Source organism: Carassius gibelio, chromosome B16, assembly GCF_023724105.1.
Source record: "Carassius gibelio isolate Cgi1373 ecotype wild population from Czech Republic chromosome B16, carGib1.2-hapl.c, whole genome shotgun sequence".
NCBI lineage: Eukaryota > Metazoa > Chordata > Actinopteri > Cypriniformes > Cyprinidae > Carassius > Carassius gibelio.
In genome coordinates, this window is record NC_068411.1 from 23,827,403 (window position 1) to 23,845,287 (window position 17,885).

The 17,885-nt window shown below is 38.5% G+C and overlaps 1 protein-coding gene across 3 annotated transcripts; it reads right to left on the reverse strand.

Annotated features, from left to right (window-relative positions):
• Nucleotides 1-132: 132 nt before the first annotated feature.
• On the reverse strand, nucleotides 133-17,773 carry pi4kb (phosphatidylinositol 4-kinase, catalytic, beta). 3 transcript variants are annotated; one of them, XM_052578663.1, is made up of 12 exons: nucleotides 17,527-17,773; nucleotides 14,166-15,208; nucleotides 6,360-6,404; nucleotides 3,918-4,145; nucleotides 3,572-3,799; nucleotides 3,377-3,486; nucleotides 3,184-3,288; nucleotides 2,976-3,099; nucleotides 2,530-2,795; nucleotides 2,316-2,448; nucleotides 2,086-2,206; nucleotides 133-1,971 (listed from the first exon to the last, which is right to left on the reverse strand). In XM_052578663.1, exons 2-12 carry the CDS (start codon nucleotides 15,183-15,185, stop codon nucleotides 1,790-1,792), a joined length of 2,562 nt encoding a protein of 853 aa, XP_052434623.1. In that variant the 5' UTR covers nucleotides 15,186-15,208; nucleotides 17,527-17,773; the 3' UTR covers nucleotides 133-1,789. The 3 variants fall into 3 exon arrangements, with proteins under 3 accessions (XP_052434623.1, XP_052434624.1, XP_052434625.1); XM_052578664.1 differs by lacking the exon at nucleotides 6,360-6,404 and having other exon boundaries at nucleotides 17,527-17,769; XM_052578665.1 differs by lacking the exons at nucleotides 6,360-6,404; nucleotides 14,166-15,208; nucleotides 17,527-17,773 and adding an exon at nucleotides 12,764-13,505.
• Between the last annotated feature and the right edge of the window lie 112 nt (nucleotides 17,774-17,885).

The following is a 17,885-nucleotide window of genomic DNA, read 5'->3' on the forward strand; positions in this document are numbered from 1 at the left end:
AACACTATTATCTATCATTATTTTTTAGGCCCAGCCAAACATACACTAAACTAGAATTTCAATAGTGGTATGTAGGATTGTGATATTCACATTTGCACCAAATGTTTTTTTTTTGTTTTTTTTTAAACACAATTTATGTAACGGGAAACACACTTAATTTATTATACAAAGGAACATTCACAAGGAAGGTTATTCACATGATCTTAAGAGCTGGTCCGTTTTACAAGATTCAAAGGAAAGTCTGACGTTGAAACAATAGAAGTATAAAATAGTAAAGAGTAAAGATAAGCTTGTTGAAAATGTACACATCGTCTAAACTGCCCTCGCACAAGCAAACAAATGAAAATAAATTGTGGCTTCCGCTAAGAGAATCAATTAAAACTATTAAGAGAAGCATTGATGTCACAGGTAAAGAAGACGAGGCTCAACACGCACCAAATTTCTATGAAAATAAAGAAAAATAATAATATATATATATAAACAAAAAATAAAATAGAAATTTTAGGCAGGGAATTTTATACCTGTACATGTGTAGGAAATAAAAACAAAGAAAGAATGTGTTGATTTCTCTCGCTTTTTCATAGCCCTTACCATTTCTCCTGTGCAACAGATTCTGAACAACTTCTCTTGGTTTAATAAAGAAAAAAACAAGTGGCTCACAGTCACACAGTTAAACATGGCTGCCCACCTCAGGTTGAGATCAGCTGTAAGAATGCACATTATAAATTCAGTTTAGCTGTACAAACTAGCACAACTTGGATTATAACATGTCAAACAAAACAACAAAATGAAATGAAATCCACAGAGAACGTTGAGAAAGAGTCATATCATAAGTGTCATGTAAGTATATGAAATATCTGTAAAAGGGCAATAAATAGTGTTCATATCTCTCAGTCCACCATATTCCAGTCCAGACCTATGGAAACTCAAATAAGTTTCTTTACACATTTATTTTGACCTAGAAAACAAAGCAGGTTATTTGAATTAAGTCCTAATTATTTTGCGTTGTTGGCTTTATCAATTCAAGATTAAAACTCTCATATGATTAGTCACTGGTCTGTGTCTTTGGTGTCTTGACATTTAACACATCCATATTGAATTAAAAAGCTTCATTAACCCTTTTACGGCTCAAGCGCTTCTCACAGGGTCAAATGAGAGCGCCTTAAGCAAACGTTTCATGGCTTAATGGTCTCTGAGTCCGAAGATCTCTTTTAAACAGTTCATGTAACACTGACTTCACAAAGCTGAACAATACAGCAGTGTATTCGCTCATTTCACAATGCAATTTACAGGCTTTGATACACTATCTCCTGTTTTCCGCCCCACTGTGTGAGTGTGTGTTGAAATTCTGAATGTTATTCATCCGAAGTATGTATCATTAGTGGCATAGCAACAAAAAAAGCTGATGATGTTGATAATCTGGGGTGTTGAAGTCAGTCAGTACACAGGTGAGTCACGGAGCAGCGTAGTGTTTAAATGAGGCACTGGAAAGCTGAATAAAATTCAACTCTGGGCATCCAGAGTTCTGCAAGATGACGTGACAAAAAAGCGAGGGTTTAAACGAAAGGAAAGGCTGTTGAAAAAAAGACTACAAACAGTTACTTCACAGCTCGAGACCTCTTCAGTCAGGGTAAAAAAAAAGAACATCTTCAAAGATAATCAGTCTGAAGAGTGAGTGCAGAAACACAACGGGTGGTTATGGGAAACAGACGTTAGGAGTGGTTTTCAAAGTGGTGCAGCCTTTTTTTCCAGTTTTAGCGCTGTAGTCCATGTGCACCCCGGCCAGTGCTCACATGATGCCGTTGGTGAGATACTGAAAGCCGTCGTACAGCTTGGTGGTGATGGAACGCATGGAGCCGTCCACCATCTGCTCCACCAGCACCTGCAGCTGCTCCTCCGTCAGGTTCATGTGGAAACGCTCCTTCAGGTTACGGATGGTGCTGGAGCCGTGGAAGCAAGGAAGTTGAGAACCTGCAGAACAAATAAACCGCTTTATAAGAGAAACTAAACAGTAACACGAATGTCATCAAATGAATATAGAAAAACAAAGATGCTCCATCCCCTGAAGCTTCTGATGACCAATACCTTGCTGCATGATTTCTACAATCTGGATGACCTTCTCCATGTGCTTGCGAGCAGCGATGAGGCCTTGGAGCATAAGCATCTTATAATAATTGAACATGTCTCCGTCAAGTCCTCCCATCACCTAAAAGAGATGCACAGATTTGAACGATACTGAGAAGATGATCATTCTTTTTAAATCCTTCTCCACATTCGATGATGACTTCATGCAGTATTAATATAGCAATGCTTACATCCACAAATTCACTTGTCAGTTTGAATGCAGAAGTCTCGAAGCCCAGGTTACGTGGTGAGCTGGAAAGGATGAAGCCAAAGTCGATGTGGATGATGTGGCCCTCAGAGTCTAGCAGGATATTTCCATTGTGCCTGGAAAACAAGACAAAAAGGTGGTCACAAAGTATCCAAATGCTTTATTTTCTGACATGATCCCAGCATCGTCTCTCTCACCTGTCCTTGACCTGCAGCAGATAGCAGATGAGACAGTAGCCAGCGCAGCTCTGAACAAAGTTGCGCTGAGCGGTAAGGAATTCCTCTGTATTGTAGTTCCCATGCTCTTGCCGGAAGTAGTCGAGCAATAAAAGCTGACTCTGTTTCTTCACCTGGTGAATGGACACAGCGTTGACCACCGGCTCAATCATACCACTGTCCGAGGAGATTACCAGGATCTTGTAGGGCTTGATCCACAAGGGAACACGTTCTTGCTCCCAGATAATCTAGAAGACAACAAAGATGGTGAGAAGATCCAGTATAGCAATAATGCCTAAGCAGACCTCACGTCAATAAACACGTTGTAAACTACTGTTCAAAAGTTTGGGGTCAGTAAGATTTATATATAATAACTTTACTCAGCAAGGATGAGTAAAGGATAACAACCAAAATACGAAGAGTGCAACCTGCAGTTGTTTCAGCACTTGATAGGCGAGAAGCTCCTGTCTCAGGTCATCGCCACATTTCACAATAACAGACAGTAGACGCCAGTTGGGCAGGTGGCCATAAGGGGAGCCTTCCCTGATCCGTCTATTCAACGACACAGGAATCATTAAATCAGACTCAACAAACAAATGAACCAACCATCCTTGATGGAGAATGTCATACACTTACCTCACTTTCTCCTGCCACGGTTCCTTTAAGGCTACAGCTGAGGGATCCTCTGGGTCCCTCCTAAATGTGGTGGGGGTGTGGGCGAGTTGCTCAGACAGGCGTCGTCTGAGATAACAAAAACATTCCAGTTAAATCAAATTAGTATTGTATTTCTCACTGTTTGGAAATATTGATGCATTATCTCCAGGGGTACCTGATATCTCCAGCTGCAATAAAAATAGGTTCCTTGCTCTCCTGGCTGGTGATGCTATCTACTGAGAACTGGGAAATGTTGTCGTAACTGTTGGTGTGGATCTCTGGAAGCTTAGGGACCAAAAAAAATAAAGGTCAGTTCTCAAACGGCAGCAAATTTGTAGATGTTGCTCTTACAGTCACTCTGTGTGAGTACCTCCACTTGCAGCTCTCCGATGTCATCTACAGACCATGCCTCGTCATCATTGTCGTAATTGGGAACTGTGGAGAAGCTGCTGGCACGCTGGTCAGGCGTAATGCCACAATCGGGAAGATTCTCTACGGATCGCGTGCTGCGGATCCGTGTTTCTGGGATTCTCACCGGCACACTAGACGTTTCAAAGTTCTCACATTCCAGAACTTCAACGTAGATTAAGTAAGGTGCCTGAAAAAGCATAGTTTAACAATCTTTAGACATGAAATTAAGAAAGGAGGAGTCTTTCAAAAACCCATGGGAACAAAGAACCTCAACTATTTAAATTCTTATCTCAGCACAACTTTACCTTATCCTTCAAGTTGAGCACGACGGCCTGTGTGTGGGGTACACGCACCACGTGATGGTCAAAGGCAGCGGTGGGCAGCCAGACCCGGGCAGGCAGCTTGTGGTTGAGTAGGGACAGCTCTGAGATGAGCCTCTGGGTCTTCTGTTCTTTAGTGGGCAGAGTGGCCAGTCTCTTCCCGATCCCCATGAGAGACTTAATGAACTCCCTCTGAGGAGTCAGACGCACAGGCTGAGAGCGAATGAAGATTGAGAGAGGAAATGAAAGATGGTGGAAAGAGAGAGAAAAGTCATTTTAACACACAAAATGAAACGTATGCAAACGGATTTGGAAATGATTCTAACAAAAAGGGTCGCGTGATATAAAAAAAATGATTAAAAATTAATTTAAAAAAAAAGTACCACTGACTTAAAAATGGTACGATACTAATATTTCACAAATTTTGTAACCCGATAACAATGCGCTGATATTCAGCACAGTTCAGATATTCAGGAGGTGTGACGTGAAGCATAAAAGCAAAGTTAAAGGGATAGTTCACTCAAAAATTCAAATGAATTACTAAGCTTCATGTTGTTCCCAACCTGTAAGACTTTTATTCATCTTCGTAACACAAATTAAGATCTTTTTTAATGAAATCTAAGAGCTTTCTGATTATGTATAGACAGCAACACATCTACCACATTCAAGGCCCAGAAATGTAGTAAGGAGATTGTTAAAATAATCCATGTGAGATCAGTGGTTCAACCATAATTTTAGGACACAACGAGAATACTTTTTGTGCAAAAATAAAGACTTTATTCACCAATTCCTTCTCTGCACGGAAGAAAAATAAATTGTTGCACAAAAAGTATTCTTGTAGCTTGTTAAAACTACGATTGAACCACTGATGTGACATGGATTATTTTAACAATGTCCTCGCTACGTTTCTGGAACTTGGTTGTGTAAGGATCCTTAAGGGAGGGTCAGAGAGCTCTCTGAATTCATCAAAAATATCTTAATTTGTGTTCAGAAGATGAACAAAGGTCTTACAGATTAGGAACGAGTGAGTAATTAATAACTGAGTTTTCATTGTTGGGTGAACAATCCCTTTAAAGGCGATGTGTCATATTTCCCAATGTTAAAACACCCCAAAGACTGGACACCCAAACCTATCTGGTCACTGAATTTTCTATTGATGAGTTATTGCACATGACTGTTTAATTATTCAGCACAGGAATATGTGGAGCAGTACTCAAAACTGCTAAATATCGGCATGCATGATTGGTACAGCACTCTAAACTCAAAGTGAAGCATGGACATAAAAACAAATGAGAAACAGTGAGCGAGAGTGTTTTAGCAACAGCTGACCACAGGGTAGAGCAAGTGAGTCATGAATGAATAGCATCACCTGAAATGAGGAAAAAGTATTAACACAAATACATGGTCATCCAAAGACAGAAAATGTGGAGAAAGACTCATCAAACTCCTCCACATGTGCGACCTATGGTTCATAGATGTCAAATGATACATGGATATCTCTAATCCATGTAGAAGGGGTTACAGAAACATGACAATTTTTTTTCTTTTCTTTTTTTAAAGAACTAATAATACCACTTGATCCTTTGCAAACATTCAAAAGAGCGCCCAAAACACCAATGGAAAGAACTCATTCCACCAAATTAAAACACTTTCCAGAGAATTCTCCTTTGCCAAGGTTTACAAACTCTCTGTAAGAAACCAAAGATCACAGAACCCAAAACAAATCTGTCCCATCTTTATTAACATTATTAAAAGTAAAAAACTCTTACACTTACACTATGATTGATTAAATAAGAGAATGAGAGGAAAATGTCAAATCCAAATAATTATTACAGCTAAAACTGAAAAGAACAACCACACAAAGAACAAGTGTTTGCAAGCATGCCATCAGTTCACGGATGAAGAATTGTCTTCACATGAATATGGAACACCACTGGAGAACTATGCTAAATATAATATAAGACTAAACGCAGCTTTTTTATTGTTATTATTAAATTGTAGTGATTAAATATTTTTTTTATAAATAATACAAATAATAATAAAACTGGGGTTTTAAACTCTATTTGGGCTACTAAAAGGGTTTAAAAAATAATTATAATTAAAAAAATATAAAAAAAAAATCATTGCAAACAGTACAATAGAATAGAAAATAAATTATAACAATTTTAATAACATCTTACATCTAGTTTGACTCCAGATGTTAACAAACCTTATTGAAAAAATGATATTAAGATTAAGAATTTCACAAACTATTTGTACCTTTTCTTATAAAATGCCAATATGCCCAATTTGTGACATTTGATAACATGATTGCAAATCTTGAAGGCACACATTTGAAGGAATCTGTGGAGTCAACCCCGCCTGCAAACGAACACAGCCATCATCCCACTAAGCACAGAGGAGTGTTATTAGACGTGAGAGACTTACTGTACCAGCCTCTAGCTCGAGACTGTCGGAGCTGGAGCTCAGATCCTGGGAAAAGCAGGGAGTGGGGAGCGGGGAGGGGGGAGTCATAGTGCAAGAGCAGGGGAGGGTGGAGGGGGTCAGAACAAGACAAAAACACATCTCAAGGTTACACTAGTCGCATCTGTTTGAGCAGCAGGGCCTGGCCGTGACTCCGCAGGCCTGAAAAAACGACTGTGTCATGTTTATCTCTGGCTGCTGATGGTGACTGGGCCTAATCTCTGAGAGCCGTTCTGATCAAACCCATGTAAAGCACAGTGATGCTGGTGAGGACAAGATGAGGGATTACACGACACACACACACACACACACACTCCTCCGGCAAGGCCACGCCTCACGGCTGGATTACTTTTATGATCTACATATTAAAATAAAATGGCTACGATTTAGAAACCAAACCGTAAACCCTTATCACAAAATGACGTTTACTCATTAGCCATCATGGTGGATTGCCAAACGCACACTCCCGAAGATGTTTGTTATTGGACTATACAAAAAAACCTGTTGATCAGCAAATCAGAAGATATTTAATGTCTAATGTACTGTAATGAGATGCAGTTTTCACATTGGGTGTGGTAATGCGACATAAATAACTGTCACTTGTCACTGCTGGTTAGGACAAAAACAAAAAAACTTTTTAATTGCTTGTTGATATATCAAGCCAAGTTTGGTTAAGACAGTGCTAAACATGAAGACTTCAACAACTACTGTCCTTCTGTTAATTATCCAAATAATAATAGTACTACTATATTATTATTATTATTATGCTAACAGCACTATTCATTATAACCTCCAGACTGCATGAATTCATCAGGCTTTTACTCACATGACACACACTGTGTGTTCCTGCTCACTAACACTAGGCAAAAACAAAGAGCCCATGAACATAAAATGGATTACTTCCTTCCAGATACTAAAGCAGTAAGCCACAAAAGTCTATATTACAGTGGTTCTGCCATGGTTAAGTACTGTTGACAAGAACAAGGCCAAATAGGATTCAAATATTCAAGAAACAAAAGCATGTATTGAGAATCATTCCAATATGCTGATTGGGTTCTCAAGTAACTTTTCTTGTTAAAAACATTTGTGCTGCATAATATGTTTTTTGAAACAACACAGTTTTTTTTTCAATAATCTTTGTTAAATAGAAAGATCTAAAGGACCAGAGTTTCCGCTAGAAAAAAATGGTGCCGGTCAAAGTGACCGGCAGAGGTTTCCTTTTCCGGACATTTTGATGATATGCCGGTCAAGTATCGCCTCTTAATTAGTCAAGGTGAGGAAAACTGGAGGCAGGCTATGTAACGTAAAAAATGACATAATCAGGCCGCCGAATGCAACATGTTTATTAGCCTAACTTTCAAATAGACGAAAAAAAAAAACATTTTCTACTATGGTTAATTTCTTCATTCGGATCTATTTGCGATCCATTCCATTCTAAACAAACAAAGCATATGTTTCGTCCTTGTTTCATTATAGATTAAGATAATAATTCATAAATGCACGCATAATTATCAGTGAACTTGATAAAAGTTGCAGATATGTTTTACATGCATGCACAAACAAATGCCTTTCAACTTATGTGTGCAAAATTCAGAATGAAATGAATGTGCAGCAATTTGTACAAATAGAGATTCTAGGTCTACTATACATGTTGTAGCCATTAAATAAGCTTATTTAGTTTAATATTTGTTAAAATATTATAATGTTATTTTTTAATTTATGTTGATTATGAAAAGTGAACCGCACAAGTAAGATAAGATGCGCAATATCGAGAGACATGGAGCGGGTCAGACATGATTTTGACCACTTAATTAAGTTTTGTTTAGTAGAAATACTTTTTTGAAGTGAATTTCGTTTTGTATAAATTGTATCTTAATTGTAATAATTTTTTTTTATCAACCAATTGCCTGGTTTTAATACATAAGAAGAAAATATAGCAGACGACAGGCCTAATCATGCAGGCGCCCTCGCGGCCACTTGCATTGCTAGTGAACTGGAGTGCATCTCATCCTAATTTAACGAAACTCAGCGTAGGCCTCACTGACATGAAATATATCTTAAGAAAGCTTGAAATGTCTTTTTAACAATTTAAAACGATTTTTTTTTTTTTACCTATGCTAATTACACATTAAATTCCGGTAGGCTACTGAGTCACTGTCCTCAGTGCCCAGAAAAGCGCTGAAACGGAGATGAAAGGGGAACCCGTTTTTATTTATTTATTTATTTTTTTGGCTTATTTTAACTGGCCCATCCAGTTTTCTGGAGGCCCACCTACAATCAAAATCCTGGCGCCGCTAGTGCTTCGCATGCTAATTATACATTAAATTCAGGTAGACTACTGAGTCGCTGTCCTCAGTGCCCAGAAAAGCGCTGAAAGGGGAACCCGTTTTTATTTATTTTTTATTTATTTTTTTTGGCTTATTTTAACTGGCCCATCCAGTTTTCTGGAGGCCCACCTACAATCAAAATCCTGGCGCCGCTAGTGCTTCGCAGCGGTCTGATATCAAGAAATAACAGACCGCATTCCACATTGGAATTCAACCAAGCCATGTAATAATGTTTAATAACTTTCAAACGAGCCTGTTCCTTCATAACATAGCCAAAGTTCGGTGTATTTTTGCTTTATACATTTTAGGCTTATTCTCAAATTCAGACTGTGTTAGGGGGGCGGGATTATTAGGCAATTTTATTCGGACAATTTGACCGGAGAGATTTAATTTTGTCGGACATTTCATTTTTTTTCCGGCCAATGTCCGGCAATTACCGGACAACGGAAACCCTGTAAAGGACGTATTGACGCATGTATTTCAAATATAAATCTTTTGTAACAATGTACAATCTTTTTCCTCTCACTTTTGACCAATCTAATGTTTCCCTGATGAGCAAAAAAAATTAAATAATAACAACAACAATTGCTATTAGCAAACCAGTAACTATCACTTGGTCTCAATAAACTCCTAATTTGCTTCTTATTAATAGTTCTTAGTAAGGTAGTTAAGTTTAGTTACTGTGTACGATTAAAGATGTAGAATATGGTAATGCAAAATATGTGCTTTATAAGTACTAATAAACAGCCAAAATGTTCATAATAGGAATGCTAATAACTAACAATAATAGTGGGAATTGGTCCCCATACTAAAGAGTTATCAAAAAATCTTGTTTAGCCAAAATGTTTGAAGGGTAGTGTATTTTACAAAGATTTCACCTATAGAAGAAAAAAAAAGTAATGTAATACAAATAATAATAATAATAATAATAATAATAAATAAATAAAAATAATACAATTGTTTTTGCAAGGGCCAAAACTATGAACTATGGAAACATCCTGATTGTTGAGCCCTGGTCTATGATGCACTAGTTGGTTATGCAAATAAACAAATCCACACAACCCAGCTGGTTGCATGAAATAAAGTACAAGCACAGTGAGCACTGGAGCCTGACTACTAGCCCTTAAATCAGAAAAGTGCCCCTTAAAATATTGCAGCTAAGAAAATGAAGACTCTACCCTTCCCTTCTGCAATTTGGAAAAAGATACCAGAGTATCCAAGCCAGATCTGCCAGGCTTCTTCCCCCACAGCGTATGATCATTGGCCATCTAAGCTGCTTCCACCCACCTGAAACTCAACAGATCGGCAATCATAATTACAACCCTGCATTGGCCACTAATAAACATACTTTGCATTCAACTTTCATGGACCATACTGTTCTCCAGGCCCGTGTTACAGCTGTTAACCAGCTGTTGTCTCTCAGTTCTCAGGGAGTGTCAAACAGCGGCCTTGCTCCAATTTTCAGGGAGTATCAACAGCTGTCATGTTTACTTGTACCTCATCCAGCAAACAGACACTTTACAATTCAGTCTTTTTAGAAGATGTGCTCATGTGTCCTGTGGAGGTGACTCTTGCACAAGCAGGCACATCTCAGAAAATGTCAAACAAAATAATAATAAAACTGCTGATTACCACTAAAAATTAATGACTCATCACTTTTTTTCTTTTTTTAATAAAAAGCAAGAATCAAGTTTACCATTACTTATAATGGGTCAGTTTTTGATTAATAAAAACAGATTTGTTTTTATTTTTTTTATAAATGTAAAGTTGTAAATTTTTATGGTAATTTTAGGGGTTTAGACATTACATATACACATATATATAGTTACCAATTGAGACAAAGTTAGAGTTATTCAGTATTTTTTTCGCACTAAAATAATGTCAGACCACACATTATTTACATCTTGCAGCTATATTATTGAAACCATGAGTATTTTAATATGATCAAATAATTTCCCCCACCCATTTCATTGTAATTGCTTCACTGTGACCCAGATTTAAGCTCTGGTTGAATTGGCGTGATGGGGGAGAAAGAGAAACATCAGTCCTCATAACCAAACAGGGGTCCAAATTCCACATGATAACACACAGTGGACTTTCCCTCATGGCAAACCTCTGTCCTCAAAGGTTTAAAAAAAAAATGGAGATGATAAGCCTCCTTTTATCTTTCTAAAATAAATCTTGACTGTTTGGACACAGAAAATCCAGCAGGCTGAAATATTTACATGATTAGGTTGAAAACTACAGCTGAGAAGTGCAAATAAATCACAGTGGATCTGTTAACTTATCAGTGCAGTTTGTGTGGGATATAAAATAAGGCTCTGCACCCGATCCACCAATAGAAAAATAAGCATGACACAATGCTCAAACAACCAAGAAAAGCTGTATTTAAAAAAAACAAGGCACATTCATGTCCAATATAACATTTCTGGATTTTCATTTACATCACACAGCTGTTCCTCAAAGAAAGCCCTTTAACCTTTGAGCAAATCTATACTGACTAATGTTTGTTCAGCCTTAACGCAATTCACATTAGACATCTACACTGCACTTCACAAGGTGGAGATGAAACCACAAAGTGCCATTCCAACGTTAACACCTTCGGCTCTCAAAAGTTGTTCGCTGTAGTGTGTAAACGGTTTGGAGGAGTTGTGGAGCAACACATTTCATAATAGCTGATCTTTCCTCCATTTACCAGTGCAGTGGCTCACTGCTATGTGAATGGCGACATCACTGTTGCCATAGCAGCACATGCTGCACCAAGATCATGTTCGGAGGAAGAAGGATAGGGAAGAAACTATTCACGAAAATAAAAGAGGAAGGCGAGTGATCATGTACACATGCTTGGACGTCAGAACAGAGGGTGTGTGCTGTGCGACGAGGTTAAAATGAAGAAAATCGGAAGGGAGCTCTAAAGTTACTTCTCACAATAGAAGCTGATCCATGGTAGGTTCTGCCCTACGGTTTCAATGATACACTACTCGGGACACACAAAAGGTATGGCCAAATCAATATGTTCTATACTAACATCCTGACTGGTGAAAAGCTATTACATAAACTGTAATCTTACTATAAAAAAGACATTGACATATTGGCCAGACTAATTAAACAGTCAGTTTTATTTTAATACCAATTTTGCCAATTGGGTTTATGGTTGGCTAAGACACACATCTGTAAAAACCACAGTGACACCCACAAATGAATTAATATCCTTATCAACATATTTACATAAAACGGTCATGACTTCTGATTACAAACCATAAAGTCTTATCAGAAAATAAATACAGCATGTATATGGTATATTGCTAAATTGTAACTCCACTCCACATGACCACAACGATTAGCCTGCTATTAACGGGAACAAAGATAAATGAACAATCTGAAGTTCAAACTGATCACCGCTCTTCACGTTTGAAAACCTAATTTATTAATTGTTACATTATAGTAAAAACCACAGACTATACTAATACAAGTGACCGATACACTAATGTCTGGGGTCAGTGTAATATATATATATTTTTTTATTAAATGAAAACTTTTATTCAGAAAGGGTTTATTAAATTGATCAAAGCAACAAGTAAAGACATTTATATTATCTTCTTTTATAAATAAAGAGGGTAGTTTTATTTGTCTATTCCTGAAAAAACAAAATACTGAAGAAATTCATCACAGTTTTTCCATAGAAATATTAAGTAGCGCTTTTAATATAGAAAATAATAATAATAATTAGATAAAATGTTTAAAATGGCAACTCAGCCTATTAGAATGATTTTTGAAGGACTATGTGACACTGAAGACTAGAGTAATAATATCTGCTGAATATTCAATTTGGCCATCAGAGGAATAAATTAAATTGTAATACTTTTGTTCAAACCAATGCAGCCTTGGTGAGCATAAAATACTTTTTGCAAAAACTCTTTACAAAAATAAAACCATTAAAAACTAAGCTCACTTCTCAGTGGTGTATGTATATAGTGTGTATAGCAGATATTTGCTAATTTGGTTAAAATGCTAAAAAAGATCCTGTTATTAATTACTCACCCTCATGTCATTCCAAACCCATAAGACCCTTGTTCATCTTCAGAACACAAATAAAGATATTTTGGATGAAATCTGAGAGCTTTCTGACCCTTTTGTTCTTATGGGTTTAATTTTCGGGTGAATTTCTCTTTAATGTAAGCCTGGCAGTTAACTGGAATCTCCTGTGATAAAAGAATCTGATTCATGTGGTACAAACAGGATCTGATCTGTCTGTCACACTGACATCGGATCTAATCCCGCAACTGAATCACAACGTGCCACTTATTAACAGCATGAGAGGTGATTTGTTAATGGCATGAATATGTAGACCTGAGGACGAACATAATGACTGTGCAAATGAAAACAAAGAGAGAGGGCCTGTCTTAACAGAAGAGCTGCAGTGCTGTTATCATTCTTCTGGGAATCAGTGAGCAGTGGTAGTTAATTATTTTCTGAGAGCAAAAACAAAAATATATTCATCCCCCTGCAGGCTTCAGCCTCACTGTGATTAGAGCTGAAAATTTACATTTATAGGTGCCACGTGGCAGACCAACTCATACACACTTAAAAATGACACTTCCCGGTTTCAAAACCTAGTAAACTACCCATCTAGACAGCATTTTCAAATCTTGATGAAACGGAAACAGCGACAGATCTTTTCTTCCATATTGTGACTTATATAGGAATGAAATGGATTGTGGAAAAAGAAAAAAATATATAGGGTTGGAACATGGTTCTATTTGTCAGTTGTGGATCGGATGAAGGCTGATCTTTATGTGAGCTTGCAGTCGATTGTGTAAAAAAAATAAAAAAAACAAAAAGGGTTAAGCGGACTAAATTATTGAAGAAGTCCTGCAAACATCACCATAAAGGAAATTAAAAATTATGAGGTCAAAGCAACTTCAAAACATATGCATGAATGAACTGCGCAAAATGAGATCAATAACCTGCATTTAGAAAATAGAAACATGCATTTAATTTCATGTCAACATTTCTAATGAAGCTTATTAGATTTCTAATGCTTATTAGATGTCAATATGAATTCCATGCTAACATAAAAGTATATCAGAATAATTTCTAATCTGACTCTTCTATGCTTTTTAGGTTCCGTTTCAGTTAGGATGCTGCCTAGGAAAGAAGTTCCCATTGCTCATCCATCTGCCATTAAAGTAACTACATGAATATTTCTTTTACAGAGCCTGTCTGAGAGTCAGCACCACATCGAGTGGAACATCGACACGCCTTTTCCAGTGCTGCCATAGAAACCACACAAATCTGAGTTGTTTGCGTTCTGCATTTGCATGAAACAGCTGAGAAACAACATCTGTGGGAGGTGGAAGCGACGGCCGGGGACGGATCATCTAAAAGCAGCTCACATGAAACTAACCAGGTAAACAAGCATGTGATGTAACAGGGGTCTCACCTCATCCTGGCTGGTCTCTACTTTGGGGTTGCTTGCAGTTCTCTTTAGGTTGCTGCTGAGGCTGATGCTGACGGTGGCGTCGGATTTGGAGCGTTGGTGGGTGCGTTTGGAGGGCGAGAGGCTGTGTTCGCTCATGCCCTGACCGTGATGGAAGGGTGGGGGGCAGGAAGGGGGGGGCTGCGGCACCTCCCTGCGGATGCGCTGGCTGGAGGGCTTGAGCTCATCTGACAGGATGAGTTTACGCAGTTTGGTGCCACGGGAGTGGCGCTGCGTGGAGATGTGCATGTCAGAAGAGTAGGCCCCCAGCAGCCAGGCGCACTGCAGGGAGAAATTGATGCTTTGCCGGCAGCGGTACACCACATAGGGTTTGATGGCGTCGCCCACATCCTCGTCCATGTGGATGTACATATTGAGCAACTGGGGCAAATAGAAGTCCACGTCTTCGTTCCGGAAGCTGAAGAGTCGATTGCCGATGTAGGCTTGCACGCCGGGCTCCTTAGAATTGTAAAGATAGGAGATGGCCATGGAGATGTCAAACAGCTTGGACTCAAAGAGCCGCAGGAGCCAGGACTGCTTGGATGAGTTGTTCTTTTGCCGGCGCCGCACGTTCTTCACAAGCTCCGCCTCCTCCTGGCTGATCTTGGGAGGTTTTCCTCCATCTGTGGACTCAGGGTGTGCTGTACCGTTCACTAAAACTGGCTCTGAGCTGGATGAAGATACTTCTCCATCGGCCTTCAGGAACTTCACCTTTTGAAGAACTTCCTGGCAGGCTTTCTTAGCCACCTCGGTATCGATGACTAGGCTGAGTTCACCCACTCCCTCGGATATGACATCTAGAGGGGGGCTGGAGGTGGGCAGGCTTTCACTGGTGCTCGGGCTGGAGCTGGTGAGAGGACGAGGGCCAGAGGAAGGAGATGAGGGCAGGGACAGCGAGGAGGTGGTGGAGGTGGAGGAAGCGGATGGACTCTTCTGTAGCTCCTCAAGCTGGGCAGGGGAGAGCTCCAGCTCTGTGTCACCCATGGCCACACACTCTCGGGCCACTGCTAAACACAGAGAGACAAAAAAAAAAAAACACACCATCAGCGAGCGAGGTTTAGTAATGACAACAGCATGACAAAACAATGCATTACAATGTAATGTGAAACTGAGGAGTTAAATAGAGTGTTATGTAATAAATCCTTTTCTTTTGACCTTTCTGTTCATCAAAGAATCATATTAAGAAGCACATTTACTTTTTAAACAATATGATAATAAGAAATGCATACTGAATGGAAATCAACATATTAGAAGGATTTTATTTTCTGAAGGATCTTGTGACACTGAAGACCAGAGTAATGGCTGCAGAAAATTCTGCTTTTCCATCAAGAAATAAATGGCACTTTAAAATGTATTACACTTTGAAATCACTGTAATAATATTTCACAATATGAATGTTTTCCTGTATTTCGGTTTTAAAAAAAAAACATGCTTGGTAAGCATAACATACATCTTTCAAAAAAAAATTATTATTCTAAGCAATCCCCAACTTTTGTACATGCTGGATAAAGCAAACAAACATCTAAGACAGTAAACTGGGTCTGTTCGATTTAATTTTGCCTTTAAAATATCAACTTACATACAGGCCTAAAGTTTGAGAATTAAGAGAACAAAAAGACCTTCCATAATGAACTGTTTCTAAAAACTGAAGTTTTGTACACATTGTAAACAGCCATTCAGATATAAAATTCACAATAACCCAGAGGAACAGGCTTTACTAAGCACCATTCCCCCAGCGTCACGACGTCCCACTGATCCACAGCTATGCAGGACAGTGCCATAATCCGCCTCCAGCAGATTACCTCACCATTACCAGCAGGCCAATATCAGATAAAGCAAAGCATCAGTCTCAGATTCCACAAAGCTGCTACATTCTAAAAAAAAAAAAAAAAAAGATTGTGCTTAAAACAGATCAGGCTGTCAGAAAGAGGCAGTTCGCCATATAAAGCTCAGTCACCTCTAGAAGCACCCGCAATTCTGCTTTCATGTTAAATAGTAGTGATGGAAAGTCCTCAAGTTGACAATGGAAAGTCAGACGAGTTTAGCTAAATGAAAGACAAACCAACTTGAGCAAAATTGTTTGTTCTTAAACCACTGAAATTTAAGACCAAGAATTGAAACTGTAACAGATGAAATCAAAACTGATTCTGAAAGCGATGTCGAATTGTGGAGACTGAGTCAGCCTTGACGAAGATGCCAGATCTCCTCTCACATAGCACATGTTGACTCCAACTCTCTCTCTAAACAGACAGTTGTATGTTGTTCTAATTTGCCAACACTTTCTCCAAGTTAACAGAAAAACACTGCTCTACAATAAGCCTCAACTGATAAAAGTAAAAGTTGCAACACTGATTCACCCAATCAAACCACAAGTACAGGCATCCTTCTATTATTCGGTATCCAAATTTTTCACTGAACTTCTCCGATTCCAATGGAAAGAGTAATATTCTCAATCAGCCTTTACCCTGAAATGTGAGAGGAAGACAGAGATCTAGAGGAACACAAAACCTGTAGATCATGAACGATCAGTCTCAAGAGTCCCCTTATGCCAACACTCACTACACTTTCTACAATCCAAAACCATTATTTTCTATTTGATGAAAACCTTGAGTAACTAGATAACAAGCCTGCAACAGTATAAATAAACCATGCAATCCGATAATCTTGATATCAAACACACTGAAATAAAATCAACAAACTTGAAGCAGTGTATAAGGACAATCGGTAACGTTAGCTATAATTTAAACATAATGATTTAGATCAACTAAAACAACAACGATAAACTAGTTAATCAACTTGCCATAAAAACACTGTCAGATTTATTTATTTTTATGTTACGTGCGTTAGTTGAACATCTACAGACAACTGAGAGCACAAGCACATCAAGCCAAATAGTTTTGGCTGCCAAAAACCGTAATGGCACCCATATTTATACGCTGATCTGCTTAATAATCAAAACATTACTTGTTTTGTCCCATTTCAGACGTTAGAAAGTCTATCAGTCAGATGACTATTGCACTCCAGTTAGCATCTGAGCATGTTTAGCTGAGACCTTTAAGCGACACGTCGACTACTTTTCTCTCTTGTAGGGCTCAGAGACTTTTCCTTCAAAACAGGATAATAGTATACGTACTGAACAACAACATTATTTAATTAACACTAGTTATTATTAAATGTGCAACTGTTATGAAGGCCTGAAACGATAAGCCTCATAAAAACACAAACGGATGCTACACTTAGCCAAGCAGCTAACGCAACGTCTCTACTTCAGAACGTTCTTCTACTTTTGCACCGCTCAAAGAAAACATAAAAGCACATGACTTACTTCAAAATAAACCGGGTGAAGGCTTAGATGATCGGTTTATCTGTATTTTAATTGTCCCATTTGGGAACTGCGGTTCTCCTGTTGCTGAATAACCGGTACGGTTCGCTAAGAAAGTGAGTGGAGAGATGACAACACCGGGGCTGCCCACATCAACTGCCTGATTCCAGCATACAACACATACAGCCTGTGCCTCAAAACACAGACAGAGCTGCCAACCAAGACAACATTCTTCGGCATTAAGGCAATGCCAACAAATGCTGTCTAAGCAGGAAGCCCACTAGGCTTTGAGACACAGCTAAAGAGGGTGATAAATATTTTACATGCTTGCTGTTCTTTTATAGTACATTTAAATATTTGTG